Source organism: Coregonus clupeaformis, chromosome 35 (assembly GCF_020615455.1).
Source record: "Coregonus clupeaformis isolate EN_2021a chromosome 35, ASM2061545v1, whole genome shotgun sequence".
In the NCBI taxonomy this organism is placed as follows: Eukaryota; Metazoa; Chordata; class Actinopteri; order Salmoniformes; family Salmonidae; genus Coregonus; species Coregonus clupeaformis.
The window spans coordinates 697,904-714,827 of record NC_059226.1 but is presented as its reverse complement, the minus strand read 5'-3'; the positions used below and the strand labels follow the sequence as shown (position 1 = coordinate 714,827).

Here is a 16,924-nt window from a genome sequence, read left to right as displayed (position 1 = left end):
CCTGGAGGTGTGTTGGGTGATTGTCCTGTTGAAAAACAAATTATAGTCCCACTAAGCCCAAACCAGATGGGATGGCGTATCATTGCAGAATGCTGTGGTAGCCATGCTGGTGAAGTGTGCCTTGAATTCTAAATAAATCACAGACAGTGTCACCAGCAAAGCACCCCCACACCATAACACCTCCTCCTCCATGCTTTACGGTGGGAAATACACATGCGGAGATCATCCGTTCAACCACACCGCGTCTCACAAAGACACGGCGGTTGGAACCAAAAATCTCCAATTTGGACTACAGACCAAAGGACACATTTCCACCGGTCTAATGTCCATTGCTCATGTTTCTTTCCCCAAGCAAGTCTCTTCTTCTTATTGGTGTCCTTTAGTAGTGGTTTCTTTGCAGAAATTCGACCACAAAGGCCTGATTCACACAGTCTCCTCTGAACAGTTGATGTTGATGTGTGTCTGTGACTTGAACTCTGTGAAGCATTAATTTGGGCTGCAATTTCTGAGGCTGGTAACTCTAATGTACTTATCCTCTGCAGCAGAGGTAAATCTGGGTCTTCCATTCCTGTGGCGGTCCTCATGAGAGCCAGTTTCATCATAGCGCTTGATGGTTTTTGCGACTGCACTTGAAGAAACTTTCAATGTTCTTGAAATTGTTAGTATTGACTGACCTTCATGTCTTAAAGTAATGATGGACTGGCGTTTCTCTTTGCTTATTTGAGCTGTTCTTGCCATAATATGGACTTGGTCTTTTACCAAATAGGGCTATCTTCTGTATACCCCACTACCTTGTCACAACACAACTGATTGGCTCAAACCAATTAAAAAGGAAAGAAATTCCACAAATGAACTTTTAAGAATGCACACCTGTTAATTGAAATGCATTCCAGGTGACTACCTCATGAAGCTGGTTGAGAGAATGCCAAGAGTGTGCAAAGCTGTCATCAAGGCAAAGAGTGGCTATTTGAAGAATCTCAAATATAAAATATATTTTGATTTGTTTAACACTTTTTTGGTTACTACATGATACCATATGTGTTATTTCATAGTTTTGATGTCTTAACTATTATTCTACAATATAGAAAATAGTAAAAAATAAAGAAAAACCCTTGAATGAGTAGTTGTTCTAAAACTTGTGAACGGTAGTGTATATATATATATATATATATATATATATATATATATATATATATATATATATATATAATACACTACCTTTCAAAAGTTTTGGGTCACTTAGAAATGTCCTTGTTTTCAAATTTTTTTTTTTTCCCCCCCCCATTAAAATAACATCAAATTGATCAGAAATACAGTGTAGACATTGTTAATGTTGTAAATGGCTATTGTAGCTGGAAATGGCTGATTATTTATGGAATAAGGCCAGTTTTATTGCTTCTTTATTCAGCACAACAGTTTTCAGATGTGCTAACATTATTGCAAAAGGGTTTTCTAATGATCAATTAGCCTTTTAAAATGATAAACTTGGATTAGCAAACACAACGTGCCATTGGAACACAGGACTGATGGTTGCTGATAATGGGCCTCTGTACGCCTATGTAGATATTCCATTGCAAATCAGCCGTTTCCAGCTACAATAGCCATTTACAACATTAACAATGTCTACACTGTATTTCTGATCAATTTTATGTTATTTTAATGGACATAAATTAAACAAGGAAATGTCTATGTAACCCCAAACTTTTGAACGGTAGTGTGTATATATATATATATATATATATATATATATATATATATATATATATATATATATATATATATATGCACTGAGTGTACAAAACATTAGTAACACCTTCCTAATATTGAGTTGCACACCCTTTTGCCCAATTTATCGGGGCATGGACTCTACAAGGTGTCGAATGCACTCCACAGGGATGCTGGCCCATGTTACAGGAGGGGGTCGCAGTTCCGGAGCGACCCACTAGGTGTCATCATCCGACAACCTTAGGCACCTCCTCACTCACAGTCGGGACTAATCAGTACCCTATTGGTGTCACCTGTGTCTCTCGGTTCACCTGTGTATTCATGCCCGCACTTCCCTGTGTTCCCTTGCTCAGTTTACTCTGCTAGTTTCTCTATGTCCAGCAGTATTACTCAGTGTCTAATCGGAGATCTATGTACAGGTACTTGAGAAGTGTTCTCCCTGTTTCGTTATTTGTTTCAGTCGTAGGTAGTATTAAGTATTTTGGCTGTCAGACGGTTTTTGGATACATACAGTGGGGAAAAAAAGTATTTAGTCAGCCACCAATTGTGCAAGTTCTCCCACTTAAAAAGATGAGAGAGGCCTGTCATTTTCATCATAGGTACACGTCAACTATGACAGACAAAATTAGGAAAAAAAATCCAGAAAATTACATTGTAGGATTTTTAATGAATTTATTTGCAAATTATGGTGGAAAATAAGTATTTGGTCAATAACAAAAGTTTCTCAATACTTTGTTATGTACCCTTTGTTGAAAATGACACAGGTCAAACGTTTTCTGTAAGTCTTCACAAGGTTTTCACACACTGTTGCTGGTATTTTGGCCCATTCCTCCATGCAGATCTCCTCTAGAGCAGTGATGTTTTGGGGCTGTCGCTGGGCAACACAGACTTTCAACTCCCTCCAAAGATTTTCGATGGGGTTGAGATCTGGAGACTGGCTAGGCCACTCCAGGACCTTGAAATGCTTCTTACGAAGCCACTCCTTCGTTGCCCGGGCGGTGTGTTTGGGATCATTGTCATGCTGAAAGACCCAGCCACATTTAATCTTCAATGCCCTTGCTGATGGAAGGAGGTTTTTACTCAAAATCTCACGATACATGGCCCCATTCATTCTTTCCTTTACACGGATCAGTCGTCCTGGTCCCTTTGCAGAAAAACAGCCCCAAAGCATGATGTTTCCATCCCCATGCTTCACAGTAGGTATGGTGTTCTTTGGATGCAACTCAGCATTCTTTGTCCTCCAAACACGACGAGTTGAGTTTTTACCAAAAAGTTCTATTTTGGTTTCATCTGACCATATGACATTCTCCCAATCCTCTTCTGGATCATCCAAATGCACTCTAGCAAACTTCAGATGGGCCTGGACATGTACTGGCTTAAGCAGGGGGACACGTCTGGCACTGCAGGATTTGAGTACCTGGCGGCGTAGTGTGTTACTGATGGTAGGCTTTGTTACTTTGGTCCCAGCTCTCTGCAGGTCATTCACTAGGTCCCCCCGTGTGGTTCTGGGATTTTTGCTCACCGTTCTTGTGATCATTTTGACCCCACGGGGTGAGATCTTGCGTGGAGCCCTAGATCGAGGGAGATTATCAGTGGTCTTGTATGTCTTCCATTTCCTAATAATTGCTCCCACAGTTGATTTCTTCAAACCAAGCTGCTTACCTATTGCAGATTCAGTCTTCCCAGCCTGGTGCAGGTCTACAATTTTGTTTCTGGTGTCCTTTGACAGCTCTTTGGTCTTGGCCATAGTGCAGTTTGGAGAGTGACTGTTTGAGGTTGTGGACAGGTGTCTTTTATACTGATAACAAGTTCAAACAGGTGCCATTAATACAGGTAACGAGTGGAGGACAGAGGAGCCTCTTAAAGAAGAAGTTACAGGTCTGTGAGAGCCAGAAATCTTGCTTGTTTGTCGGTGACCAAATACTTATTTTCCACCATAATTTGTAAATAAATTCATAAAAAATCCTACAATGTGATTTTCTGGATTTTCTTTCCTCAATTTGTCTGTCATAGTTGACGTGTACCTATAATGAAAATTACAGCCCTCTCTCATCTTTTTAAGTGGGAGAACTTGCACAATTGGTGGCTGACTAAATACTTTTTTCCCCACTGTATTTGTTCCGCCTTTCCTTTATCGTGATAAGTCCGTTATTTTGAATTTTGGCTTCGAGACCACCAGTAAAGATCCTTGTTTCACCATCTCTTCCTACTGCCTACTGTATATCCTGCACCGCACATGGGTTACACCTCACCCCAACCCTTAGAGGCCCTTGTTTATTTATTTATATTCCAGACTCTGTCATTGCTCCTTCTTATATTTATTTGTTTTTACTTTTTTGATTATGTGTGTATTGTTTTGATTGCTAGGTTTTACTGAACGTTGGAGATAGAAACATGAGAATTTCACTGCACCTGTTTTAACATCTGCAAATCTGTGTACACGACCAATAAACTTTGATTTGATTTGTGTGTGTGTGTGTGTGTGTGTGTGTCCAGACCAATTAGATTCATGGAAACCACAGGTCACGGGGGCCGAGCATGACGCATGTCTACATAGAAAGCAGAGCGTTTTCCATGGGGCAACCACAGTTCACATGGGGCAACCACAGTTCTTCACTTTCCATGGGGCAACCACACCTTTTCACTTTCCATGGGGCAACCACACTTCCTCACTTTCCATGGGGCAACCACAGAGCAGGCTCAGCTTGCCCGGCTGCCATAAATTTTCCGCTTTCACGAAAACAATGGGGATGAACCAGAAAGATCCGTTTTAGGCTAGACCTACTGGAATTCTTTACAGTTTTGTTGTTTTCCCAACTGCTCAGTTCACTTGCCCCAGGCAATAGGGCAACTCATAAGGTTCTTCCTACAACTAGGTTCTGGAGGTTTACCTAGCTACATCAGGAAGAAGAAGAAGAAGTAGAAGAAGAAGAAGAAGAAGAAGAAGAAGAAGAAGAAGAAGAAGAAGAAGAAGAAGAAGAAGAAGAAGAAATCTCCACCACTCTGGGACCTCTGGTGCTACCTCTGCTCCTAATCTCTCCTGTCCTGTTTGAGTCTTATGCGTGATTGACTGACCCAACAGGATTAGAGGGCTAATTACAGCTTTGGAGAAAGAACGAGAGAGAGAGGGGCGGAGAGAACAGGAAGATTGAAAAGGAGGACAAAACAGGTGAAGAGGGAGGGCAATGAGGAAGAAAATGAAGAAAGCATTAGAGGTACAACACACCCACTTTAAAATGTTATTAGTTGACACATGGAATGTATTTGTTTTGGTAGCACTTTATTTTTTGATATAGACATGACCAAGTATTTACTCAAAATGACACCAAAAAGGTAATTACACAGTAACAACCTCTGAATTACAAGCACCACTAGACACCAATTGTGTTGATTAAGATACGTTGATCGCTGACTTTGCATTCTGCTATGGGACCATTGTCGGGAGTTTCCTCCCTAGCCGCAGTCGTCCAAGAAACTGCTCTTTCTCATCCATCCCTTCCTTCCCCCACAAACCTTGCACCTGACAACTTATGAAAAATGTATGAGTGATGGCTAAGATCACAACCAATGTCTTACCTCTCTCGTCTCTGTCTCTGTCTCTGTCTCTGTCTCTCTCTCTCTCTCTCTCTCTCTCTCTCTCTCTCTCTCTCTCTCTCTCTCTCTCTCTCTCTCTCGCTCTCTTTCTCTCTGGGAGACTCAGCACTTCGTACTGCAGTGGACCTGCAGAGGGAGTTTGAATTACATCATAAATGTTGCTAACTGAAATCTGATCTGAGAATAACATCAACAGGAAGGAGGCACCAGAAAGAGGGGGAGGGGAAGAAGGAATGGATAGATCAAAGAAAGTTTAGTCTGTGAAAATTGGGGGGTTTGCTAAGGGTGTGGTCTGCTGTAGTGTGTGTGTGTGTGTGTGTGTATGCGTCAATGCCCACTCTTGCGGGTGTTTGTGTGTGTGTGTCGGGTCTTTCTTGCCTCTGGCATTGAAAGGTCCTGGTGTAGTGTCTGGTTTGCTTAGATTACAGATTGTGACATTTGGCTCACGCGTGGGCGGGCTAGTAGAAATGTTCAAAGGTTGCTGACTGCTCAGTATAACTTGGTCAGACAGGACCAGGGAGACTTTAGACCCAGCCAGGGAAGGAACTTTCACCTACACCGCAAGGTAAGACTGCTAGCCTTACACTTTTCTCTATACCATGTCAAGTTTAAAGTTCTTACCTGTCTCTCATATGGATTCCTTTGGATGTTAGCGATTGAGTGTGAGTATACTCGCACAGCTGGTGTCTGTGTGTAACTGCACACTTGTTTGTACTTTCCCATGTGAGGGGAGGAGTGTTTTGTATACAAACTATATGTGTGCCTGGGGATGCAGAAACTGAGTGGCTGAAAACACATGTTCAGGATACGTTATATGACAGAGGGTTAAAGTTCAGGATGTAAACGTTGTTGTCAGTGTATGGTGACATCATGGTGGATTTATACAATATGAGCTCTGAGAGCCATTTTACATATTTATGATATAACATTTGAGAAACACCATTCTCTATGAAAATAGCTTTATGCTATTCACAGTTTGTTTTCATAGAATGTGACATGCAAAAAAATATATTAGGAGAAGCCACTTATAGATTATAGCGCAGGTGGCCAACCCTTCTGGAGAACTTGGGTATGTAGGCTTTTGCTCCAATGTTGATTCAGTTAATCAAGGTCCTGGTGAGCAGTTGATCAGTAGAATAATTTATGATAGATTAGGATTAGAGTAAGGGGAAGTGAGAATAACATGGAGAAATACGAAGACAAACAGAGAAAGACAGAGATAACAGAGATAGAGACAGAAACCTGGAGATGATTACCCTGCTCTTACAATGACCCAGTGACACAGAAAACTGGGATATGATATCTGAGTCAGACTGTGGAGTTGATCAGTAACATACAATGAATAGAAGCTATGAGGTCAGGCCCTAGTTTCCTGCATAGAATAGTTTTACAATGGTTGTTACCTAAATGCAACTTCAATTCAATACATGACATTCAGAATTCATGTAAACATTACAGTTTTGAAAACATAGCTTGTCCCAAAAAAGTGTTCTCTTGGCACAATTTACCCCAGGTATGGGGTAAATTGAGCCGTGAAACAGGGTAAATTAAGCCGTCTACAAATTTCTGTACTGAATGAAATATAACCACTACCTTTTTAAAACCATGTCTATCTTTATTTCCCAAACACAATTCATCACAATCACTTTTTTAAAAAAAAATATTTTCATCATTTTAAGCATATTTTAACAGGCTTAACACCTAACAAACACACTTTTAACACTTATTGTTATCTCATATCCCAGCGATAATGCTTTGGATTACACATAGGAACTAAACACATTAATTTGTTCAACTTGCCATTGGCTCAATTTACCCAAAGGCAAACATTTTGACTAAATTACTCTGCACAGCTACAAGGATGCACTTTCATGCTAGGTTTATAGTCCTCATATTGAAGCTTATAGAGACCCCAACTGATGTATAGAACAACCTTAAAATGATCTACTTTGGTTTAGATGAAACCTCTAACACAATACATTTATTTTTATCAAAGACTCCACGAAATGATGACCTCTTCCTACATTTTTGGCCAAATTAATTTTGTGTATGGTTTCCTAGAAACAAGGGTGGCTCAACTTACCCCTTTTTCTCAACTTACCCCACTCTCCTCTACCCATTGTTTCATATAACACCACTGACCCTCACTAGCTTGCGAAAACTGCAAACGTTGGTACATTCATAGTTAATGAATGACATTCGCAGAGAGAGAGAGAGAAATAAACGTATGTATCTAATCAGTTTTTGTGCAACCATGGTTAATGGTAAACAGCTTGGATGCTAACGATGCTCCTTAACCGGAATCTAACAATTAATTTTACACTACCAAGGCTCAGTTCATACAGTTAATCTGGACCAAGGGGCCCATGATGGGCCATTTGAGGTGGACAAGGCAAAACCAGAAGAAGTAATGGTCTTATTTGTGGATAGTTGTCCATAGTAGACTGTGAACATAATAGCCTGGAATACCTTTAGGGTCTCTGAGGTAATTTAGGGAATTGTCTGACTCTTGTACTGATACCTGTAATGAGCAGAGGTGGCATCACATGTCCCAGAGTGGTGGGGCAATTTTATTTACTTTGTCCGGGACAAGTGAATTGAGCAGTTGGGCAAGTTTAACCTGCTCTAATGTTGCCCCATGTGATTTATTTTGACTGAAAACGACACAACTGTAATGAATTCCAGTAAGCCTAAAACGGATCTTTCTGGTTTATCCCCATTGTTTAAGTGAAAGTCGAACAATTTATGGCATTCATAGCCGCGGGTAGTAGGGGTGCTGAGGGTGCTGCAGCACCAGGCTGATGAATAAAACATGTGTTTTAACAATGAACTAGGCCTTTATTGCTCCTGTATGAGAAGACAAAAATGCTCCTCTGCGGTTCATTAAGTTCATTAAACTAAAACAGAAGTGGTGAAAAGTGCTGAGGCGAATGCCTGCTCACCACATGTTTGCCGGCGGCCCTGGTAATGAGTGATGTGAGCTCAAAGATTACTATTTGCTTACACTTTGGTTGTTATTTTACTACACCTCTCGCTCGTGCTCTCTCTCTCTCGTGCTCTCTCTCTCTCTCTCTCTCTCTCTCTCTCTCTCTCTGTCTCTCTCTCTCTCTCTCTATCTCTCTCTCTTTCTCTCTCTCTCTCTCTGGCCAGCAGATGAAGCCAGTCTTTCTCCCAGCTCTGTCCCGCATCGCCCTCTGCGGTGGTACCCATGGCAATGAGATGTCGGGCGTGTACCTGGTGAGGGAGCTGCAGAGGCAGAAACTGGAAAAGGCAGGGTCGGCGACCTTGACCACAGTCATATCCAACCCACGTGCAGTCCAAGTGTGCAAAAGATACACCGACATGGACCTCAACCGTTGTTTCACCGACGCCATACTAAGGTACAGGTTGTCATAAGCACAAATGAAACTGTACATGCAAACAGTGTGATCCATAAAGGGATAGTTCACCACAACTACAAATGTATCCTAACTTCTTACCTCTAACAAGTATGGACCTGTTGGCAAATTAACTATTCAGGTGTGAACTGTATGAATCAAAGATGAGTTCTTACAACTATGTAAAGAAGCCAATAATAACACAATGCATTGTAAAGAGACAAGGAAACATACACAATATAGCTTCAATATAATATACCCCTCTACTGTGGAGTCCGTAAATTAACAATGTGGTCATGGCAACATTTCCAGATATCTTTGGATATTGTTTTGGAACATTCTGAACCTTGCAGCCTGGGCTGGAATGTGCCTGGCCACCAAGGGCACTACTTATCTGAACAGTCTAATGCAGTTTTTGCATAAATGGGACTATATCATAATTAATATTAGTTCTTAGTACTTAATTGATACTCAAGATTTACTCAACCCTACAGAGCTAAAGGGATGGCATCCCAAAGAGTTGGTGGCATTTACTTCTCCCTCTCAGTCTCTCACCAGCAAAGATGAGTAGTTGGTATTCTCCCACGCCAAAGCGATACACCTTTCTTCTAGTATGCACACTCGTTCACGCTCTCTTTCTCTGTCTCCCTTCTCTCTCACTCTCTCCACACACATCCACCTCTCTCTCCCTCCCTAGTTCACCTGTGACGGACGCCACCCCGTACGAGGTGAGGCGTGCCCAGGAGCTGAACACTCTACTGGGGCCCAAGGGCAGCGTTGGGGCCATGGACCTGGTGTGTGACCTCCATAACACCACAGCAAACATGGGCCTCAGTCTGATCTCCTACTCTGACCAAGACTGGGTCATCTTGCACATCTATAGACAAATCCAGGTGACCAGAGCTTCAGTTCAATTCAATTACAAGGGAAACTGATCCAAGACTTGTACTTTGAAGCAATGTCCCCTTCTCCTTAGTTGTACTGCCAGCCTCCAATGTGGGCCATCAAAAATGCTCTCTAGGGTCAAAAGTGAATCTTATTCTGTTTCCGTGCGAGAGCATTAGATTAAAATGGAATGAAGATTGATCTGTTTTAAAGGGGAAGTGGATGGTTAATCTGACTGTTGCTGTCATTGAGACAATATGTAGATTGGAAGCATTGCTGTCTGGAAGGGGAAGAAATTGATTCTGTCTGTTGCTGTCTCTAACCATCCACACTGTGTAAAAAAAAAATCATGACAGCTGTAATGGAAACAGGAAGTTTCGGTACAATTTTTAAATGCCGACAGATCATTTGTTCCTTCGATATGGTGGGATATTTTTGTGTCGATAAAATTAATTATGCGAGAAATGGCAGTGGAAACACATTGAATGCGCAAATATTGATATAATAACCATCATGTCTAAGTAAACTTGGAGTCAAACGGTGATATGGTGCGTGGTCCTCCCACTACGACTCGGGAAACTTTGCAGTTTATTAGGTTACAGATGAAATTACTTATGATGAACTTCACAGGGTGGTGAAAGTGTACAGTGTTGATCTTGATGCTCCTTTCCAATAATTATAGAGAGTCTGATTCTGTTGACATGATGATCGATGCTTGACTGCCATTTGACAAATAAAAAATATCCATAATAATCTAATAATGTAGACTAGCCTACCCACACAGCCTACCCACACAGCCTACCCGCACTGTATCTGCGAGCTGTTGTGCTGCTGTTGGCAAGAGCGCAAATGCCAAGCACAGAGTAGGTACATTTGCTATTTAACGCAACAGTTATGGTGACAAAACTATCCGTAGAGTTGAAAATGTGATGGAAACACATTGTGTGCACTATTGTAAGGGTTGTGGTGAGGTGTGACCCATGTGCGGTGCATGATAGAGAGTAGGCAGCAGGCAGAGATGTTGAAACAAGAATCTTTACAGGTGGTCCCGAAGCCAGGATACAAAATAACGGACTGAAATAATAAAGAAACAGGGAGAACACTTCTCGAGTACCTGTACATACTTCTCCGATCAGACACTGATTAGTACTGCTGAGCATAGAGAAACTAGCAGAGAAAACTGAACAAGGGAACACAGGGAAGTGAGGGCATAAATACACAGGTGAACAGGTAGACACAGGTGACACCAATAGGATGATGATTAGTCCAGACTGTGAGTGAGGAGGTGCCTAAGGTTGGAGGAGGAGGACACCTAGTGGATCGCCCCGGAACTGCGACCCCCTCCTGTAACACACTATGTCATCATGCAGTAATTTTTATCTGCAAGTCCGTTTGGCGGAAACACACCACTGGTGGGAAAATTGGCATATTGTCTTTATGCGGATTTAGAATATTCGTATGAAAATCTGTTGCCAATTGGATGGAAACATAGCTACTGATACAATGCTGGCTGGACTTAATCAAAATTGGAGTGTATAATTTCAACATGACTCTATTGCTTTCTTAAAGGGGAAGCGTATGCACCATCTGACCCGGTTTCTACGAGGAGAAGGGCTTCATCTGACTGCTATAATCTGGGTTCTACGGGAGTGTAAAGGTTTAATCTGTTGTGTTCTCAGAGGAAGATAACCTCAGCGCCCGTGAGGTTTATCCTGCTGGATCTACCCTTAGCTGATGCCTACTCTCAGGACTCCCTGGGCAAGCATGGCTTCTGTAAGTGTTTGTATTTGTGCTGTGTGTTCATAGGAAACACATCATGCAATCTCCTTCCTGTCATTGGAAACCAGTGTATTTTCAGTATGTTTTCCATTTACATGACAAATGTATTCATTCAGATGCTGTCACTCCACAGCGATAGAGGTGGGACCTCAACCCCATGGTGTGGTCAGAGCCGACATCTTCAACATCATGAAGGAGGCGGTCGACCAGACACTAGATTGGGTCCAGTGCTTCAACTCAGGTACTTGAACTCCCATCGTCCGTAAACATTGCTGAGCCCTCACATCGCCTACACACAGAATACACCACCCTCGATCATCGCTACCTAGCCTACTGCCTTGGTCAAGAACAAGAATAACATTAACATCATTCATATCTACAAGCATCTAGCTCCCCGTACCAGGAACAGATAGAAGGAGATTTTCTTCATGCACATGGGCCTACCATTCAACACTATGCTGTTAGTCTTCACTGCATTTATGGTTATTGGATTTTGCGTATTTCTTCCTATCTTGTGTACTATAACTGGCCTCTGCTCGTTTATGTAATGTATATGTACAGTGAGGGAAAAAAGGTATTTGATCCCCTGCTGATTTTGTACGTTTGCCCACTGACAAAGAAATGATCAGTCTATAATTTTAATGGTAGGTTTATTTGAACAGTGAGAGACAGAATAACAACAAAAAAATCCAGAAAAACGCATGTCAAAATGTTATAAATTGATTTGCATTTTAATGAGGGAAATAAGTATTTGACCCCCTCTCAATCAGAAAGATTTCTGGCTCCCATGTGTCTTTTATACAGGTAATGAGCTGAGATTAGGAGCACACTCTTAAAGGGAGTGCTCCTAATCTCAGTTTGTTACCTGTATAAAAGACACCTGTCCACAGAAGCAATAAATCAATCAGATTCCAAACTCTCCACCATGTCCAAGACCAAAGAGCTCTCCAAGGATTTCAGGGACAAGATTGTAGACCTACACAAGGCTGGAATGGGCTACAAGACCTTCGCCAAGCAGCTTGGTGAGAAGGTGACAACAGTTGGTGCGATTATTTGCAAATGGAAGAAACACAAAAGAACTGTCAATCTCCCTCGGCTTGGGGCTCCATGCAAGATCTCACCTCGTGGAGTTGCAATGATCATGAGAATGGTGAGGAATCAACCCAGAACTACACCAGAGGATCTTGTCAATGATATCAAGGCAGCTGGGACCATAGTCACCAAGAAAACAATTGGTAACACACTACGCCGTGAAGGACTGAAATCCTGCAGCGCCCGCAAGGTCCCCCTGCTCAAGAAAGCACGTATACAGGGCCGTCTGAAGTTTGCCAATGAACATCTGAATGATTCAGAGGAGAAATGGGTGAAAGTGTTGTTGTCAGATGAGACCAAAATCGAGCTCTTTGGCATCAACTCAACTCGCCGTGTTTGGAGGAGGAGGAATGCTGCCTATGACCCCAAGAACACCATCCCCACCGTCAAACATGGAGGTGGAAACATTATGCTTTGGGGGTGTTTTTCTGCTAAGGGGACAGGACAACTTCACCACATCAAAGGGACGATGGACAGGGCCATGTACCGTCAAATCTTGGTGAGAACCTCCTTCCCTCAGCCAGGGCATTGAAAATGGGTCGTGGATGGGTATTCCAGCATGACAATTACCCAAAACACACGGCCAAGGCAACAAAGGAGTGGCTCAAGAAGAAGCACATTAAGGTCCTGGAGTGGCCTATCCAGTCTCCAGACCTTAATCCCATAGAAAATCTGTGGAGCGAGCTGAATGTTCGAGTTGCCAAACGTCAGCCTCGAAACCTTAATGACTTGGAGAAGATCTGCAAAGAGGAGTGGAACAAAATCCCTCCTGAGATGTGTGCAAACCTGGTGGCCAACTACAAGAAAAGTCTGACCTCTGTGATTGCCAACAAGGGTTTTGCCACCAAGTACTAAGTAATGTTTTGCAGAGGGGTCAAATACTTATTTCCCTCATTAAATGCAAATCAATTTATAAAAATTTTACATGCGTTTTTCTGGATTTTTTAGTTGTTATTCTGTCTCTCACTGTTCAAATAAACCTACCATTAAAATTATAGACTGATCATTTCTTTGTTAGTGGGCAAACGTACAAAATCAGCAGGGGATCAAATACTTTTTTCCCTCACTGTATGTATCAAGACAAGTTCCCTTTCAAGAGAAATTACGTTTTCAATTCTATTCTAGTCATTAACCAATTACAAACCTTCTCTCATCTTCTCTCTACCAGGAAGTGCCTTTGAAGGTGGTGAGGTGGACGATGTGTACACCTTTGTGAAGAGTATAGACTACCCAAGAGACCCAGAGACCAATCAAATCACTGCTGCCATACATCCCCAACTACAGGTTCGAGAACATTTTGCCATTGTATATAATTTAACCTAGCTGCAGTTGGTTAAAGTCCTGTACATGAACCCTTCAATGCATAGCCGCAGGAAGTAGGGGCGCTGGGGGTGGGGCAGCACCCCCTCATAAATTGAAATAAGTTAGCCAAAATTAGGCTCTAAAAAAATGTTTTCTCCCAAGATGATATTACTCCTGTCTGAACAGATATCAATAAAATAATTCAAAATACTACACCAGAGAACATAATTTAGCTACAGAGGATAAATAGCTTTAAAAAAATAGCTGTGGATGAAGTTTTATCACAAGCACTTACAGTTGGGAAGTCCGCAATTTGGGCAGCATGCGAGCCAAATATAAAACGGCTTGTTGAGTTGTGGCCATAGATACAAACCATTGAAGGATTTTGGAACCTCTAACCCTGACACTTTGACTGTTAAACTCATGGGTACACTAGCAATAACTGACAGTCCTGACATGAATGGGAACTGCCATCTATGGATTATATTTCTATGGTTGGTTGCAGCTGTTTACCTTTCACAAATTTCAAAAATACAATATCAAGAAAAACGTAGGTTTACCGTTTGAAAAGCAAATGCCTACTGCTGAAAAGAGGAGAATAATATTTCTGTAGAGCTAAAAAATATATGTATTCTGAGTGAAAAGCACTTTTTCAAAGTAATATCTTGATATATTGCCACGAGCTCATCGGCCATCACCGGTGAGTTGCCTATGCTTCATCTTCATCATTTGGTGAATCAGTGTCACTGAGAATATTATTTTGTAGCTTCTGTAGCCAATACTATATACTGTATATAATATATATCAGGGTTTCCGTTATGACAATTTGGCGCCGGACAAGTGATTGGGAAGATTTTTATCTATCAGACATTTGAGAAATGTACCGGTCATCCATATGCATTGGGTGCTTAACCCATTAGGGAATCCATCAACGCAGCCAGCACCATCAATAAACTAAGACAGACGCAGTAGCCTATCTGACAAGGATAAAGTAATACATGTTGGTGTTGCAACATGGCGTATAATTACAAAGACACTATTCCTTGTGTTTCCATGTGTAGCATATGCAAAATGTACAGCCTATTGTTTTATTGTTATTTACTTTCCTAAAATAATAATTGTCCACCTCATGGTTCAGCTGTCGGAGATTTCTGCAGTAAATGCATCAGGGCATTGCATAGGCTTATAGGCTTAGGCGTCTACTGTATGATATTAATTTGAAAATAAATATAAAGGAAGAGAAGCTTAGGCCAAGCCCCAGAGAGATGCCGGCGGCATGCTACGACACCGACATGCATCTCTTTACCCTTGTCAGATAGGCTACTGCATCTGCTATACAGATATAGGCGTACAGAAGCAGACTCATTCGTTATTTTTCTAAAGATAATCACTACATTGTTAGATTATAGGAGTAACCCTGGTAGGCCTGGTAGGCCACATCAGCTTCAACTGTCGGAGTTAGTTGGAGCACCATAGTGCACTGCCTTCATATCATAGGCCTTCAGTATAATAGACTAACAGCCACAACACACCAAATCTTCACAAAAGTTTCAACATTTTATTAGGGTAATATCAAAAGTAAGTCAAGCCATTGTTTATAGGGAAAATATGAGGAGAATATTATATAACGGCAAACACAACATTACAGTTGGAGCTTAATTTGGCCAAAGAAAATGGCTCAACAGAATTAAACAAAACACTTGTGAACTTGTTTAAACCTTCACAGTTTTGAACGGTCTATATTGCCGAAAATACAGAGAAAGGCTAGTGCCTACCATACCGAACACCTGACAGCAATAGGCTAAGGATATTTATTTTACAAAAGGCCTACTTATAACATACAGTATCTTAAAGTAAATACAGAGCACATCATTAAAAAGGCAGAGCGAACTTAATTTAGCCAACATAAATGTATCAACAGAATGTAACAAAACACGTTTCACATATTTAAAGAACTGGTTTAGATTAATAAATAGGCCTACAATAATAAACAATTACATTTACATTTTAGTCATTTAGCAGACGCTCTTACAGTTAGTGAGTGTATACATTTTCATACTGGCCCCCCGTGGGAATCAAACCCCCAACCCTGGCGTTGCAAGCGCCATGCTCTACCAACTGAGCTACACGGGGCCAATAATGATAAAACAAATTCTTATGAATATGAAAACATTTATATAGTTCCAAAATTGCATCCTACCTGAATAGCGCGTTGCCTGAATTTTGACATTTTTGTTTCAGACTCTGCTAAAAAAAAATCCCCATGTGTGGACATCCTAAAACTTGGTCTGCTCAACTGTATGCCAGTACACAAATGTGATTATAGATGCGTGCAATGCTTTATGATAAAGGGACCCCCCCCCCCCCAAAGCATGCTGATGTGACTCTTTCTCTCCAGGACCGTGACTTCTGCCTCCTCCATCCGGGAGATCCAATGTTCCTGATGTTTTCTGGGGAGATAGTGAAGTACGAAGGAGAAGAAGTCCTCCATCCCTACTTTGTGAACGAGTGTGCATACTATGAGAAGAGTATTGCCTTCCACCTGGCACGAAAGATGACTCTGACTATCCCCCCCTTGCAAGTGAAGAGAGATTGATGAAGGAAGGGGAGGAAAAGAGAGACAATTTGAAGAGCGGGAGAATCAAAGGGAAAAAAATGCACAGAACCTTAAGAATTACTAACTAGTCTAACCTCATTTTCAATTGATTTTTTATTCCATTGCTTTTAATCATCACTAAATGACCTCAGGAATACTGTATGTGAAATTATGCACAGTTCAATGCAATGATCTAGTATTTCAATTAAACATGTACATTTTTTGTTTAATTAGTTGTCTTCATAGTGATGTAATGTTGCATTTCACTGCTCTGTTTAATCTTGTGTTCTCGAGGTACAGACCACACCTTTAAGATAGTTTAATGCAGGAAAAAGTTACAAGGTACACTATATATACAAAAGTATGTGGACACCCCTTCAAATTAGTGGATTTGGCAATTTCAGCCACACCGGTTGCTGACAGGTGTATAAAATCGAACACACAGCTAGCAATCTCCATAGACAAACATTGGCAGTAGAATGGCCTTACTGAAGAGCTCAGTGAGTTTCAATGTGGCACCGTCATAGGATGCCACCTTTCCAACAAGTCAGTTCTTCAAATTTCTGCCCTGCTA

General features: G+C 41.4%; 1 protein-coding gene across 2 annotated transcripts; it reads left to right on the top strand.

Moving 5' to 3' along the window:
* Positions 1-5,625: 5,625 nt before the first annotated feature.
* LOC121550400 (N-acyl-aromatic-L-amino acid amidohydrolase (carboxylate-forming) B) lies at positions 5,626-16,580 on the top strand. Of its 2 annotated transcripts, none has more exons than XM_041862644.2 (7): positions 5,626-5,884; positions 8,470-8,699; positions 9,394-9,589; positions 11,261-11,354; positions 11,494-11,601; positions 13,621-13,736; positions 16,153-16,580. In XM_041862644.2, the coding sequence occupies exons 2-7, from the start codon at positions 8,473-8,475 to the stop codon at positions 16,348-16,350; spliced, it is 939 nt and encodes a 312-aa protein (XP_041718578.1). In that variant the 5' UTR covers positions 5,626-5,884; positions 8,470-8,472; the 3' UTR covers positions 16,351-16,580. The 2 variants fall into 2 exon arrangements, with proteins under 2 accessions (XP_041718578.1, XP_041718577.1); XM_041862643.2 differs by having other exon boundaries at positions 5,627-5,884; positions 8,473-8,699.
* Positions 16,581-16,924: the final 344 nt, after the last annotated feature.